This window comes from Equus asinus, chromosome 18, assembly GCF_041296235.1.
Source record: "Equus asinus isolate D_3611 breed Donkey chromosome 18, EquAss-T2T_v2, whole genome shotgun sequence".
In the NCBI taxonomy this organism is placed as follows: Eukaryota; Metazoa; Chordata; class Mammalia; order Perissodactyla; family Equidae; genus Equus; species Equus asinus.
In genome coordinates this window covers 913,824-930,954 of record NC_091807.1, presented here as the reverse complement: position 1 = coordinate 930,954, position 17,131 = coordinate 913,824, and the positions used below count along the sequence as shown (strand labels likewise).

The 17,131-nt window shown below is 37.1% G+C and overlaps 1 protein-coding gene across 2 annotated transcripts in view; it reads left to right on the top strand.

The window, feature by feature from the left end:
* EPHA3 (EPH receptor A3) overlaps positions 1-16,861 on the top strand; it is a 362,266-nt gene extending 345,405 nt beyond the window's left edge. The window contains exons 16-17 of one of the 2 annotated variants that reach the window (XM_044750141.2): positions 8,382-8,537; positions 14,016-16,861. In XM_044750141.2, coding sequence (XP_044606076.2) covers positions 8,382-8,537; positions 14,016-14,121 — 262 coding nt within the window. In that variant the 3' untranslated portion in view covers positions 14,122-16,861. The remainder of the gene's footprint in view (positions 1-8,381; positions 8,538-14,015) is intronic. The other variant, XM_044750142.2, reaches the window with a different exon arrangement.
* Positions 16,862-17,131: the final 270 nt, after the last annotated feature.

The following is a 17,131-nucleotide window of genomic DNA, read 5'->3' as shown; positions in this document are numbered from 1 at the left end:
ACAGAGAAAGTACAGGGGACTACTTGCAGGCTCTGAGCGTGGAGAGCTATGAGAATGGGACTCTCGTTGCCAGGGGTAGGAAGGGCAGAAGGAAGAACAGTTGGTGAGGCAGACAAGCATTGTGGACACAACAAGACCAAGTCCCACAAGAAGCTGGAATTTCACATCTCAATCTGGGGGAGACGTTTAAGTCAAAGCAAGGCGTACAGTTTAGCACATTCTCCCTGTAAAGATAATGAAAGAAGCAACAGTCAGAAACATGCTTAATAGGTAGAACTATCATTCTAGTAATGCTGGTTTTCACCATAAATATAACCTTTTTTACTTTTCTATAATTATTTAATTTCTAATTAAAGCTGCTATGTCCCATAGATTATCAGGAAGCTCTCACCTATGAAGAGCGAGGGGGTTGATCCACGATGGTTGACACTGAGACATTCCCTCCTCTCAATCTGCCAAGCTTGTAGTTACTTTTTTTTTTTTTTTTGAGGAAGATTAGCCCTGAGTTAACATCTGCTGTCAATCCTCCTCTCTTTGCTGAGGAATATTGGCCCTGAGCTAACATGTGTGCCCATCTTTGTCTACTTTATATGTGGGACGCCTGCCATAGCATGGCTCAACAAGTGGTGTGTAGGTCCACACCTGGGATCTGAACCCTCGAACCCTGGGCCACTGAAGCGGAATGTGAGAACCTAACTACTGTGCCAGCCACAAGGCTTGCCCCTGCCAGACTGTACTTTTGAGCTTCTCCTTGCTGCTTCTGTCCTGCCTTGGGGCCCAGGGATCTTTCTGAAGCCTCTAAATGTCTTAGTTGCTCAGTCCAGAAGTCACTAACTCAAATGTCTACAAGAGCCAGGAAACTAATTGAAATGAGTGCATGATGCTATCCTATCTAACAAGCTGCAGTGGCAACTAATGGAGATTCCAGGCTCCTTATAAGGGGATTGTTAGTCAGTCAATGCCAGTGCATGGCAGTTCTACAAGGAAAAATGTATGAAATGTCCGTTAATATCTCAGAACATTAACCCAGTGCATAGACTTCCACCTAGAGAGAAAGCAAACAGTCTCTAGCCAGAGGTTTGGAGAACAGTGCCAACTGCAGAGTGGAGGATGTGGAATGGCAGGCAGGAACAAGGGGCATCGGAGTTAGGGATGCAACTTAGACCGTCGCAAAAACCACACCTCAAGGAATTTTCCAAAAGTCCATAGGATGAACCATGTTATCAAAAGCTGTGAAAGAGTGAGAAAAAATGACAACTGAGGAAAAAAGCCATTCAAGTGTGCAATGAGAACACTGAGTTCTAATTAGAGAACTATTCTGATTGCTTTAGAGTGATAAATACATGTACAATTTTAAGAGGTTTTGGTTTAATTGGATAATGGAAAAGGCAATGTGAAAATAGTTCTTTTGAGAAATTTAGAAAAAAAATATAATCATAATGCACATGCATCAAAGGGTAAAAATAAAACTCCCTCACTTTTTTTTTTTCCCTTTTTCACTCCAAACCCCCCGGTACATAGTTGTGTAATCTTCATTGTGGGTCCTTCTAGTTGTGGCATGTGGGAGGCTGTCTTAGCGTGTTTTGATGAGCAGTGCCACGTCCGCGCCCAGGATTCGAACCAACGAAACACTGGGCCGCCTGCAGCGGAGCGTGCGAACTTAACCACTGACCACGGAGCCAGCCCCTCCCTCACTTTTTTTAAGAATTGGAGAAATGTTTCTTAAGGAAGTTCTTGATAGAAAATGCTGCCATAAAAATAAATAGAAAACCGTCTTACAATGACAAACTTTCTCTTGCTGCACAACACATGCTTTTGGTATACAGATAAGAGAAATAAGCAAGATTCATTTTTTAAAAGAAACGATTTTGAAAGATTAGTTTTGTATTACATATAACACAAATTTATATATAATTATATATTGTATCATATAATAGTTACATATTATATATTATACAATTATTTTTGTATAAATAGTTTTATATTACTTATAACGTATAACTCCTGGATTTAGATACATTGATTCAGCTACTTTTATGAATGCAGCTACATTAAAAATTTTAAAAGGCTAATAGAGAAATTGAGAGATGAATTCACTTGTATTCAGATAGAAAGATATACTTTTTATTTTTGGATATTTATGTATATAAAATGAAGTAGAGAAATGACTTGTCCTTGAAATGCCTAGAATTTTTACTCTCAAGGTCACTGGATCCTTCAATATTATTGTAAATTGATGGAATCCAAATTTTTGGCACAACAAATCAAACAGTACATGCAATATATTTAGAATGAAGTTCTAAAGTGAAGGGAACCAAATTCATGGCATAAAGACAATCACTATAACTAACATATTTAAAATGTAGTTCTGAAGACCCAATCATACTTAGTTAATTTAATTGAAATGATTTTGAATACATTGGACGATTGCATTGATGGCTAAATTTGAAGAGATTTGTCTTTATTATTTTGCAGGACAAAAGGAAGCAAAAATAAGCAATGCTTATAGTTTTTCTTTGTTAATGCCACTAAACTAGTAGTAATAAAATACTTGTGATCTCTAAAAACATGATGTAATTCTTTTTGAGAAAAACTGCTGTTTTGATAAATATTATATCTTTTAAGAGAAATCTAATGATTAAAGAACAATCTGTTTCTCAGAATTACTTTGACCTCCAATTCTGAAACTGACAGGGTGTGACTTTCCTCACTGAATAAACATGATCCAGAACCTTTCAGAAGGAGGCAAATATGCCAAATAGGTGATTTTTTTTTTTAATCTTGAAAAACAAAGTAGGTCATTTTACCCTTGGGAAGAATTAAAGCAGATGTAATAGCTATAACTGTGAAGATTTTTGTGCTTAAGGCCTAGAGACAATTAAAATAAACATGATGACTTGACTTCTCCTTAATGTGCCATTTATGTACTAATCTCCTGTTGGAAACTATATATACTAAAATTATTTTTAATTACTGATGAAAAATTAAATTCATTTAATCCTATCTGGAATTTTTAATGTTAGATATAAAAAGATCAAGATCATTATAAATACCCATTAAAAAACTTGGCAAAGACAAGATATTCTCCCTGAAATACAGTGAGAAGAAATCATTCAAAATAATAAAATTAACAGTAAATTATAAAAGGTGATGAAAATTATATTACTCTTACACACAATAAAAGTATATGTAATTAATATTTTGCCTATAGGAAACTCCTCTTAAGAATTAATATGTTCCCTGAAACTTTCGCAACAGAAAAAAAATAGACAATTATAGTGTTATAGTACACATCTCCAGTATTATTGATATTTACTTCTAGACTCAGTAGGCATCTATTTATTCATTCAAGAAATGTGTATTAATCATTATTTTTGATACATGAAAAATAAAGCCCTTTGTAAACTAAAAGAGGGCTTTTTATGTTGTAAAAGGATAACAATGTGCAAACCTAGTGATTTAAACTTCGAATGCAATATTGAATGAGATCATTATGAGAAGATATTCTTGGGACTGGCAGCTGTTATTAGCATTTGTTCCCCAATATTTGGTGCTAATTGGTATGAAAACATTTACAGATAAAATAAGAGTCGATGGGAAGAAAATATATGTGTACTTCTTTAATGCAACAGTATGAAAATCCATAAAAGAATAATGCACAAACCTAAATACAAGGCAGGAGAGAGAAAGGAGGAAAGTTATTTTTTACTTCCCCTGAGCAAACATGTAATTTCCATGATCTCTTTTTAATGACTGCGGTCTGCGGCCAGTAGGTACTGATTTATGAAAAGCTGTAAAAGATCAGGTGGAACTCTGCAGGACATCGTTTACAGCTGCAAGGATTGGAACCTATCTAATTTGTCTAGTGAAAGTGTGAGCTCACGGTGCGCATCACCCAGCCTATAAATTTCCCCTTCAGACCCAACGTCTGGGGCTGAGTCTAAAAGACGCCAAAGCCTGCAGCTGCTCTGAAAGCCCACATTCCCTCGGTGCGCATGAAGAGACATCACAGGCTCCTCGCAGTGAGAGACAAATTCCTATCCATTGATAAACTCTCCAGATGTCCTCTCAGAGGAGGAAAGGAACCAATTTTTATTTGAAATCCCCAGAGAAATCCTGGAAGTGGAAAAATGATACTTTGCAGGGCTGGTTATTCTAAGGTCACTGGCATTAAAATTGGGTCATTCTTTGTCTTCGTTGTGCTTTGATCAGAGTAATAAACAGAAAAACTCTGTTGGGTTCACTCTAATCTCTAATCCACACGTCCTGTTCTATTTCAATTTGTTTACACTAATTTTCTCTAAAGTCTTGTTGAGTCTGGCTATAGTGTTGAGTTTAAAAATAAAACAATTTTAAATTGAGAAGAAAAAATTCTTCATTTTGCTCTTAGGCGCACTTCATAAATATTCTGAATAAATGTCCTGGCGTTTGATTCTTCACGCCCACAACCAATAAATAAAAGAGTATTGCTCTTCATGGGACCAAGAATTGGCATTAGATTCTAACTTACAGCTACTGTAGAAACTGAAGTCCTGGGCGGGGGGGGGGGGGGGTGGGGTGTGCAGGCCTGCAGGTAGTTTAATATCTTATGGTCTTATTTCTAGGTCTCACTTCATTCTTCTTAAAAAATTTCCTCACACCTGATTATCAATTTTGTTTACTGGCTCCATGACTTATCTCATGGGTCCAATGTTATGTACATATAATACCCTATAGTGACAAAGGCTATTTCACTCATGATAGCCTTGCTAAAACAATGCAAGAATATCAAGTAAGTTTTGAATCTTGGGTTGTATCTCTGTATGTTTCATTCCTCAAGTTCTTAGGAACAGAACAAAAGCAAGAAATGTGCAATTATGAAAATAAACTGTTCTTTTTCTTTTCCAAATTAGTAATTTAAAGCATCATATAAAATTACTTGTATTTATGTTTCAGAAGAGAATAATTTATAAAATTTTATATTGATATTTTGTAATTTTCTAGATATTCTTAAAGGAAAGAAAATTAATGCTTTGCAAAATAATGCCTAATTTTTGTTTCTTTCTTCCTTTTTTTTAGAGATAATCTCTGAAGGTTAGTTACAAAACACTAAACCGTAACACATAAATATAACTTATAAGCTTCATAATTTTAATTTTTCAAACACTTGAGGTAGAGAGGACTGAAGTAGTGGAGTTTAGTCTGATGTAAATAAGGTTGGGGGGTCCTGTGTTCCAGCTCTCCTCCACTCCACAAGGACCACCACCGGGGAGCTAGCTATTGGTCTATTTCCTACACAGGAAGAACCAAAATGTCATGTTGACATTTGTTTTTCTTAAACTCGGCATTAAACTTTTATTTTTATCAAATAAATGTAATCTATCCCCATCAAAGTCCAGATGAAGTGTCAGCTTACATTCCTTCATGTGTCCCCAACAACAGCATGCAGGTCTAGGGTGTGATACACAATTTTCCAGATTTAAGAATCTTAACTTCGCACTTAAGCATATGTCTTGTATGTTAGGGAGTGAGTTGGGGAAATATCATCAGTAGTAGTGGAAACCTCCCAATTAAAACCCCTTTGTAAGTGTGGCTAGAGTCGGCACTCTTATGGATTTACTTCACAGAGAGACTTTGCCATGAGAATGTGAGCTTTCACCGTGTATCCTGGATGGTATTCACTAGTTGGTAAAACGCTATCAGTTTATTTTTATCTGGATGCTTCATTTGGCTACTATTTTATGCTATTTCTAAAAACATCATTGGATTTGGCTCCTCAGAGAGCTAAATTTATTTCTAATGTAAGGATAAATGCACATCAATATATCCTTCATTTATTTTGGTGTCTTCTGATGACAAATTCTAAATGTTGAATTTAAGTACCTCAAATGATGGATTTCATTTAGGCAAATTATTAATTTTCAATATATAAGAAAATTTTAAGTTCTAGTTTAAAAAACCCTATTATTTGGGATTTAAAAAATAATAATTTAAAGAAGTTTCAAGAGCTCAATGCTGATTAAATCCATCTGCAGTAGCACAAAACCTGAAAGATTCTGAATGATGACTCTGAGGGGCCAAAATCCAAATGCACTTTCTCAATTGTAAAATAAAGGTCAGGTTATGACACATACGGTTTGAAAGTTAATAATATATTTTATTATTATGACATTATTTTATATAAATATATATTATTATAATATATGCAATAATGAAAACAGAAACAACAGAAGGCAGAATAGCATATCCATTTATAAGCATTGGTTGTGGAATCATTGTGAGCTTGTAGGCATTATTGGCGCTGGCCCGGTGGTGTAGTGGTTAACTTCGTGTGCTCCGCTTTGGTGGCCCAGAGTTTACCAGTTGTGATCCTGGGTACAGACCTGCACATCGCTCCTCAAGCCATGCTTTGGTGACATCCCACACAGAAAAACTAGAAGGATTTACAACTAGGACATAAAACTATGTACTGGGGCTTTGGGGAGAAAGAAAAAAAGAGGAAGATTAGCAACAGATGTTAGTTCAGGGACAATCTTCCTCACCAAAAAGCATTAGAAAAAGCGCCTTTTTAAAAAGAAAAAATAAAAGGAGTTAACAAGATCATCACATTCCCAGCAATTTGTATAAACTGGAATTTACTATGTTATTTTCTTCTTGAAGTTTTAAAAACTTCAACCATTTCACTAGGTGTGTCATCTTCTGTCAGAATAACAAGTGGATGACTGACAGCTTACTCCGTGCCAGCACTGCTCTAAGTGCTGTCTGCATGTGCTCATGTAGTCTTCGTTGTTGTGAAATCAGCATTATACCATCGTCCCCACTTTATAGATGAGGAAACAGCCGAGCTGAGAGAGTCACTTGAGGTCAAACAGGTAGGAAGTGCCATACCCAGGATTCAATCAGGCCTTATGGTTCTAGCATCTGTGCACCAAACCACTATGCATTACCCAATATAAAAATCAAAGAGGCCACATCCTAGAATCATAAATAGCTTAGGAGAAAATGGGGGAAATGCAATATGAACAAAGTTTCACTTAGATGGTATGGCATAGTGACCAAGAGTGTGGGCTTTGGTATAAGATAACTTGTGTCTGAATCCCAGCTCCATCTCTCTTTTGCCTGAAGCAACTTGGATTTATAACTTCGTCTCCTTTAGTTAGAGCTTCCCCCTCTATTACGGGGGCAGAGCATCAGTGCCTAACAAAGCTGTAAGGATTCAAGTCCTCACTTTAGTCTGTGTAATGTGCTTGGCGTCTTCCCTGACACATTGTAAGTGCTCATACATGTTCAATATAATCCTTATTGCTGTTGTTATTATTATTATCATTCATCTCAAACAAAGGGCTTCATAACTACTTTTTGCTCAAGATCCCTTCCTTAAGAGGAAAGAATAAAGAAAGAGAGCAATCAATTGTCCTCCTGGTGCCTGGCCTCAATCTTATGAGTGACCCAGACCTACAGTTACAGAGGTCAGTGCGAGCTGATGCAAACACCCCAAGAGCGGCTCACCACCAGGCTGCTTCTTTGGGCTTTACAGCAATGAAAACCTGGTCTTCCTCTTTCTTTTCTTTTTCTCTTCCCCCTTTTCCCCTTTGCTTTTATGTCCCTTCTGTTCCTGTGACTCACCAGACCTTGCGGTTGGTCATAGAGCTACAGTCATGCCTACAGGTTCCTCTGAATGCTGATTGTATTGTACAATATAAATCAGTCACAGTATCCATCATCTCTCTCCCTCTCTCCCTCTCCTCATCTATCCATCACCTATCTCTGTAATTATCATGAACTCCATTCGGTGTTGCCACATTTACGAGAATTTCATTTATTGTTTTTCATTTAATTTCTTCTTTTCCTTTTGTAATTTATATTTTTAATCACATTTGTGGCATTATTTAAATCTCTACTGACTGTATGTCCTGCTGTAAGTGTAGTCTAGGTTATTCAAACTGTCCTTTATACAGCAGCCAGTACAGCTACAAATGAGCATTCAGTGTGCAGGAGTTAATGTTGGAAACCATATCCGTCACCAAATTAGACAGCAAAATACGCAGTGTGTTGTGTCTGCTATAATTGCATCCTAAATTACCACCATCTTTGCTAATGGTTAAACAAATTAAATTATAAAAGTATGTATGGATATATTTATGCATTTCATTGGCAAAGTTTCAATGATTTAAAAAGCAGTCGTAAGTGGAGAGGGGGAGTGCTGAGACAAGATGATTATACTGTATTCTCACAAGCTGCCAACTTGAGCAGATGAAGCCTTCATGACAGATGAATTCCACAGGTAAACAGGAATGCGACACAAAGTCTGGAAGTTCCTGTTGAAGTTGCTGTCAGATTTTGACATGCAGCATCTCTGCTGACTCCTGATCTCTCCCCTTTTGGTGTTTTCCTTCTTGCAGGCCATCAAACCTTCTTCTGGACCAAAGCAATGTCGACGTCCCTACCTTCCGCACACCAGGTGACTGGCTTAATGGTGTCCGGACAGCACAGTGCAAGGAAATCTTCACAGGAGTGGAGTACAGTTCTTGTGACACCATAGCCAAGATTTCCACAGAGTAAGAAAAAAGTTTTTGAGACTGAATGATTCTGAACTTCCCAGTGAACATACCTGTTGTGAATTAAAGTGTCACAAACATCAGTTAAATTACTGAGCTACTTACTGTCTGCTGTAACCACTGAGCTGGATCTTGGGTCTGTTCGTCAACAACACCTTCTAGATTGATGCGTATTGGTGTGTCTTCCTCTCTCATTAGATTAGGTCCCCAGGATCAATGTCTACATTGAAATATGACCTTCTTCAGATAGACCAACAGACCTACCCTTACCCAACCCCACAAAATCAAGCCCCTGATTTAAACATAAGCAGATATAGCATAATAATTAGTATATTCCTGCATTTTTGTAATTGGGAACTGGAAGTGAAGAACTAGAAGCCATACTCTTCTTCTCTCTGTGAATGAGAACCAATTTACTTCACTTTTTAATGTGACCGCACCATCTTTTGTTTTCTTACGCAGTGACCTTTTCTGCATTCCCATGCACATAGCTGAAAATGCTTGTCTCAGCCTTAGGTCATAAAACCTTGGTGTACCACTCAACGGACCAGTGTCCAACTCTCTTTCTTCTAAGTCCCAAGGACAGAAACTCTGATGGGCTCAGTCCTGCTTATAGATTGGCTCCTCCAAAGAGATATGTTTGCCACGGCTTAATCATTTCTGTTCGAGAGAGGTGGGGTGAGATAACATGAACTGGCCGGGGCCCTTCCCCGAGGGTTGGATGTAGGACTGCTCCAGAGAAAGGCAGTTGTGCTGGGCTGACACACTGAAAGCTGTTCACAGTTTCATAGCTTGCATGGTCTGTTTGAAAACTGTGCCTATCTTTGTGCCAGAGTCTATCTTTCATCTTTGTCACATTAAGCAAACTCTTTAGGGACCTCCCGTTCCTTTAAGTCTTATCCTCTCCATCTAATATGTGAATATTTAAATGTTATTGAATAGTTAAAGATTTTCATTGTCACCCTGTCAATCATTTAAACACTCACTGTGGAGAGCAACAGATTAGATGTCAAAAAGGAGTGTGCAGTGTAATTAATAAAGATGCAAATGCCTAATGAATAGGTAAAGAAGTTTACCATTTATGGAATAGCATTCCGATCAGAAACATAAAACATCACAGACGGATCTACTAATGAAGACGAGCATCTGTTCTTAGAAAATAAACTCACTCTAGTCTACTTACTGTGTGTCAGCATTCCTGTTTAAATCAGAAAACAGTGTTTATTGAATAGACTTCTGTCCCAATTGACAATATGCTTTGAGTTTCTGTGGTCATTATTTAGATCAGACACAGTCCCAGGATATATTAGTGTATTTAAATATTTTTATAAATTCTTATTTTAGTAATATAAACAATGAGGGTTACAATATACAAGACACGTGCCTTAGAGCACAGAAGCATAGCAAAGAACAAACACAGAGTGGAACGTTTCTGCACCATTGCCAGATTTTCAAAGGCAAAGCTAGACAAATATTTGTTCTCAATAAAATATCAACACTCAGAGCTCTTAGATAATGAAACACTATATAGAAGTGGATGAGGCAGAATGTTGTTAATAAGATTAACTGCTAGTCACAATTTAAATATGGTCAGACATTATAAGCTGTGAATGTGCTAAGAAAACGTGTAAAAAGGTGAAGTGACAACATTTATTATACTTCCAAGTAGTGACGCGTTTGTCTCAACAACACTTGTTGGACGGGAAGCTCTTTTGTGGCTGGTTAGAACATTTCACTTAGTTATTATTATTATTATTATCTGAACAGCCTATAATGTAGATACAAGGTGAAAGCTGGCTTTTCCTGAGATCGTTGGCTGTTTCACACCTTGGTCCTTCACACCGAGCCAGGTGGTTCCAGATCTCTCTGTGTTTCAGTTCCTGTTTCTTCTGTTTCTTCTGTTCTTTCTCCTCAATTCTTGGACAATCTGGGATTAACATCTATTGACCTTAAACTCCTTGAGAGGAATTGTTTATTTCTTGGGTCTCTGCAGTGTGGTGTACCTCATGTCCCTAGTTTATATTACAAAAATGAGAATTTATAAAAAATATTGGATATACTAATAATTTGGGGAAATCTAATGAGGCAACATTTTCAACTTAAATGCTACAAAATATTTAACTCCATATTTTATCCTTCATTTTTCTGTATTGGATTTATTGCTTGAATTTGATTCCTTTCAAATCTATTTTCTTTGTGCCATCGAGATTCAATTCAGAAATGATTCCCTTGACCTAATAACTTTAGAGATTCTCTTAGATTAAGACAGAGATACCAAAAACCATGTCTAATTTTTTTTTCCATATTATCAAGTCACAGGAAAAGGTCAATGGAGTTTCATGCCCAAATAAATATTAATATATTTCAGTTAGTTTAGGGATTTTCTTTATGTGAAAGCCAATCAAGTCACCTAATTTTCAACAGAAGTCCAGGAAATTTGCAGTTTTATTCAGTAAATACAACACATTCTTTTAAATGTTATTTAATAGCCTAAGATGAATTTAAGAAGGTTAATGTGAGAAAGGAAGAAAGAATGAGAAAGAACAAGAGAGACTTAGAAACTGCAGAGAGAACTAAGTGCGTGGGATGAACGTCAGGCAGATTAGTTGTTACGTGTCATTGTCCCGTTCCCTTAGAGGCCATTTTCAGTGTCACCCTTACACCTTTACAGTCTGAGACAGCCCGTGAACCTCTGGTCTCAACCCTGAGCTGCTCTTTGGTCTTGAGCTTTTCCACTGCCCTTCTCAAGGACTAGTAAACTGATGTGAGCATGTGGCGAGTGCTTTGGGACTATAGCAGCTGGAGGTTTAAAACTATTTTGGGCATGGCAGGGTGGCGGGTAGAAGGCATTCTCAAGGGGCTAGAGGGTAGACGGCATATAATAACTCAAGCTAAGACATAACCTACAGGGATGATTACTTTAATTCCCTTACCCAGCATAATCTTTTGCATTAAATACAAACAAAAGTATGTATCTCTTTGCTTATACAGGGTTCCCAGATGCAGAATCTGAAACAGTTTTCTGCAGAAGACTTTTTGGGCTGTGCACTCGAGACATACATCTGTAAAGGAGTGCTGGGGGCGGGCATTGGCTGAGGGACGGGACTCAGCCCTTCTTAGTGGGACAAGAGTCCTAGAGCTGGGTTAGCTCTTCAGAGTTGTCCCAAATTGGTCTGTGAACTCTCAGCATCTTATTTTTCCCAGCTGCTGGCGTGTGTGTGCTTCAGTTTCAGAGGGGAGATGGGGGCCAAGTCTCCCAGCATGTATTACTATCACTGTGCTTAAATTTCTCAAAGAGCTCAGGAAATTAGTATACCACCTTGGAACAATTTTTTTTTCTGCTTTCCGTAATTATTGCATTGTTTTTTAAGATTATAAAGAAGGAGTAAAGGAAGAGACAGAGAAAAATGTATGAGTCATAAAAAATGTGATATAGAATTGGAAGAAATATGAGAGAAGAAATACAAAAGAGTGAGGATCTATTGATTTGTACACATATATTTTATCTGCCCTTTTTTCTAGCTCTAGATTCATAACCTGACTTTTTTTATAGTTTGGGGACAAGTGGGTAAATGTTTGTTCTTCATTTTAAAGATAGATCCGTGGTATATAAAGAATCAAAATTCCGTAATTGAACTCCCGTGTCTTTGTCCTTCCCTTTGTGCTCAATGTAAAGGAGTCCCTTCTGTGTGTGTATGTGTGGGTGCATGTTTGCACGTGTGCTCTTTGTTCTTGCTATTCTCAGTTTGCCTGGTGCTCCCTGCCAAATGATACTTTACTCCTCTGTCAACCTCCCCAGATAAATATGCTTTGGACTGTTGATTTATTCTTTAGTAAGTACATATTAAGTCCCTATTAAATGGCAGCCGTTGCTCAGGGTATGATTGCTAAGCGATGTACAAAACTGAGAAGAATCCTTGTTCATGTGGAATTTACCTTCTTGTGGGACAAGGTAGAGAATAAAGAAAATAAATCAGAAAGAAAGACGATATGCTGGATGGTGATAAATGCCTTGGAAGAAAATGGAGGAAGAAATGAAAATAGGACATGCGGGTGCAAGTGCAGAGAGGTTTCACCATGTCAAATAGGGGGTAAGGGATGGCCCCGCGAGCCAGGACCTGAAAGACGTGACTATCTGAACTGATCAAGAATAAAGAATATTTAATTAATCATTCACACTTGTTTAGCTAAGTCTTATTCCCCTTAAATGAAATTTTGTGTGTTCTTATAGTCTTAATTTAGTGCCTGGTTTCTGAGTTTAAACTATTTTAAATTTAATAATTTTGATAAATAAAGATATTTCCTTGTCATTTTTTTCTACCTTGAAAGATCTTTATGCTTTAAAGAAATAGTTCCAGTTACCCATGGCTGTGCAACAAGCTGCCTCTAATCTAAAGGCTAACACAACAACAGTTTTGTTGTATATCACAATGTTGTGGGTTATGAATTTGGGCAGGGCTTGCTGGGGGTTGATTCTTCTGCTCTAGCATTGGTGTTGATTGAAGTATTCATCTACTATGACTCTGGTCCAACCCAGAGGGCTCGAGATGGTTTCCTCTATGTCTGACCTGGTACAGATGGGCATGGAGCTGGGACTGTAGACTAAGTGCTTATACATGGCCTCTCCAATGCCCAAGGGTCATCAGACTTCTTATATGGCAGATCTGGGGCCCAGAGAAGGTGTCTCAATAGGTAATAAGTGGAATCCAGCAGTCTCTTAGGACCTGAGTGCAGAAAACTGATAAGTGTCACTTCTACATACTCTGTCAGTCAAAGCAGTCCCTGAGGTGGCCCAGATTCAAGGGATAGAGATAATGCCCCACAAAGAATGTCTGACCACCTGTAATATTTCCTAGGGCTGCCATAACAAATTATCACAAACTTGTTTGCTTAAACAACAGAAATTAATTTTCTCACAGTTCTGGAGGCCAGAAGTTGGAAATAAAGGTGTTTGCAGGGCCATTCTTGCTCCAGTGTCTCTAGGGGTGAATCCTTCTTCACCTCTTCCAGCTTCTGGTGGATCCTGGCATTGCTTGGCTGTAGCAGCATCACTCCAGTCCCTGCCTCCATCTTGACATGACCTTCTTCTCTGTGTCACTGTGTGCCCTTTTCTGTCTCTAATCAGCATAGTCTCATTGGGTTTAGAGCCCACTCTACTCTAGTGTGATCTCATCTTGATCCTTGTCTTAATTACATCTTCAAAGACCCTATTTCCAAATAAGGTCATGTGGTGAGATTCCGGATGGACAGAAATTTTGAGGGGGCGCTATTCAACCCACTACACCAACTATATTTTTCCACAAGAATAGCAGTGGAATGGCCAGGATACATATAATACATGGATGATGCAAAAATCATAAAAGTAGGTCCAAAGCACTGGGGTATATTGTTGTGCAAGCTTTGCTAATTGAAATTCTCTGCTTACATACTATTCAAGAAACCACGATTCTCACCAGACATTTTCTTCTGTTTTTACAGTGACATGAAAAAAGTTGGTGTCACTGTGGTTGGGCCACAAAAGAAGATCATCAGTAGCATTAAAGCTCTAGAAACTCAATCAAAAAATGGTCCAGTTCCAGTGTAAAATGCTATTTCCGGTTAGAAGTGGTGGCTGTGGAAGATGTAGCATTACTCTGAAGATTGATGACAATGCTGGAGATACTGGTGGCAGTTCCAAGCCCAATAAGACATTCAGATATGAGTACAAATGCCTTAAAGTGGAATTGGAAAACCCTTTATTTTCCCCGATCATTTAGTGGATGGGTGGGCGGGTGTATTTTGTTTTGTAATTGCTTTTTATATTAGTCGATGAATTGAATTAAAATTCTTCAGTGTGAAATGATGAAGAACTAGCATAGAGCCATTGACTATAAACTGATGATCACGGAGCAAAACAAATGAAGTGACAAAATGAACGTGGTGGCTCTGTTTACTGTGAGCCACTAGAGAAAAGACTTGTGATATTTTTATACACAGAAGAAATCTGTAACAGGTATTTTGTTTCCTTAGACACAAGCAAAATCGAGGAATTTATACCTCAAACTATCTGGCCATATTTACTACCTTTCCATTGTATTATTCTCTTTTATCTGTTAAAAGCATATAGAGATGAAGTTTGTAGTTGTTTTAAGCACTCCACATTTTTAATTGTTAGCTTCCTTCAGTATTATCATGTAAAAATTGTCTTAATTTTGAAGAAAAGTATGTATTTATTTTCTTTTGAATTGCTTTTATTGTTTTCTATTTATACCTTGATGATTTAATTTGGGTTTGTTACAGCCAAGTGCCAAATGCTCTCTCAAATTGTCAGCAGTAGGAAACATGGTGAACTAGACAAGGAGAATGACGAGTTTCTTTCCAGATTTTTTGAACCATCCATTTATATGTATCTATGTATCTATCTATCTATATGAAAGGAAAGAAGCCAAACCCATTCCCTGTTTATAGACTAGCCCAATCTCTCACAGTATGGATTATCCCATCAATTTTTATCTTTCCATTTATTAGAAAGTGTGTACTGTTAATTTAGTGTGATGCACTGGCTGGTGTGTAATGGCTTCTCAATGACATGCCTGCCCTGCTCCGGTGCTTAGGAGATCACCACCTCCCTTCGTTAGTAAAGAAGCTATTTAGAGCTCCTGAATAGAGAATAGCTACACTGGAAAGAATTGGAATCTTATTTAGATTGTTGCATTAGTTGGCAACAGAGCCTATAGGCCAGTGCATGAGTCAAAAACTCACTGCTGACTGGCTTTGAAATGTCACTTGATCTCTTTGCTTAAACTTCTTAAGCTGTTTGTAGGGAATGATGATAACTGAACTACTTACCTGCACCACTGGGGTTTAGTTAAATTAATTAAACATTGTGATCACCAATACCGGGTATTATTATCTTTAAGAGTCTTCCACTGAAATGCACCTGTTGTAATTTTGGTGTATAACTTAGAAGCATTGAACTTCTTTGCATTTGTATGGCTTATAATTTTCAAAATAGCTGGTTGTCTAGCAAATGACTCAAAATCTGTAGGCAATGGAGAGATCTGTCATTGCAGGAACTTAGACTTACTATTCTATAAAGGTCAAATGTCATCATATTCAGTAATATTTGAAAAGATGTACCCAGTGGAGATCTCGACACTAATATATTGTGAAGCAACATTTTAGCTCTGTCTATATTCTTTCTAATGCTGATATGATCATGTTATGGGAATAAGAAATGCATATGTCACAAGAATGGAATGGATAAAAAATGCTGCAACATGTATGCTCTTATGCTTAATGGAACACTATACAGCTTACAATCACAGATCAAAATTCACGAGTGCTAATCTCTTGTAAATTGAGTGTAATAAGGCTTAGGTTGTGTTCCTCCATATATGAGATTATTTCTTAAATTTCTGGGATATTCCTTATAGTCAAATCATCTTACTAGAATTATGTATTGGATATATAAGAGCTTGAGCTTTTTAAAAAGATATATGAGGTTATGAAATTAATTACAAATTTCACTTAAGCCTGCTAGAAACAGCTAGAAAACATTTATTTAATCAAATGTTTTGTGTGGTGGAGTTAGATTGAGATCTGAAAAGGGCTCCAATTTCATTTTTCCCAGACTAGCATTTACTTTCTTAGATACTATTCTGAGCATACTCAGCAAAATCTGTGCATGTCATGAACCCACAGAAATTGAGGATCGTTGAATCTATTTCACTTACTTTGGCTCTGGTTTACATTTGAAAGTAGAGATGGTATAGACAGTTTGTTGCTCTCATATTTCCCCAATTTTCTATGTGACCTCTTATAAATTTACTTTACACAATTCTTACCCTGTACATATGTAAACACAACAGTGTGTGATTCCAAACTGTGGAGTAGAGGTGCTAGGATGCGTGTGGCCATCTCTTTGTACAGGAACTGCGTTGATTTTCAATAAACACGGAACCACAACTCCTTCACGATGTCATGTACCGTATGATCTGTTTTGTATCTTAAATTTGATTTACATATATTATTTATTTTTGGTAACTGGCCCAGTTTATGCTGTACTAAGTATCAATTAAGCCATATATAAATGTGATAAGATTGGCAACATGTATTTACTTTAAACTTGTATTTTCAAAACATTACTCATTTAGTCTATGTTGTACAATGTAGATGGCCACTTACTAATGTAAAATGATTTGTAGTGGAAACATCTATATTTTTATAATAAACATAATGAAAATATTTTTTACAGATTGGAGTACAGAAGTGGTCTTTGAAGCTTTTTTAAATATTATGAAAGTATATGCTTGTTTAAGCAGCAAAATAATGAAATTTAAGTCAAGAAGAATGCATTTGTTTCTTTTTTTTCCATTAATGAGGAAGCGTTCCTGTTATGTAATCCACATTTTTTTCTCTAAATCTCATCATGAGTAAGCTAGAAGATATTAGTGAATGTTATCTTCATGGTTAAAGAACACAACTGTATTAGGCAGTTCTCTGTTATTACAAGTGACAAAAATGAAGTAAATTAGCTTAGGGAAAAAAGGAAAATTTTTAACCTACGCAACTGAAAAGGCTACAGATAACCTTCCCAGCTGAGAGATCTGGCA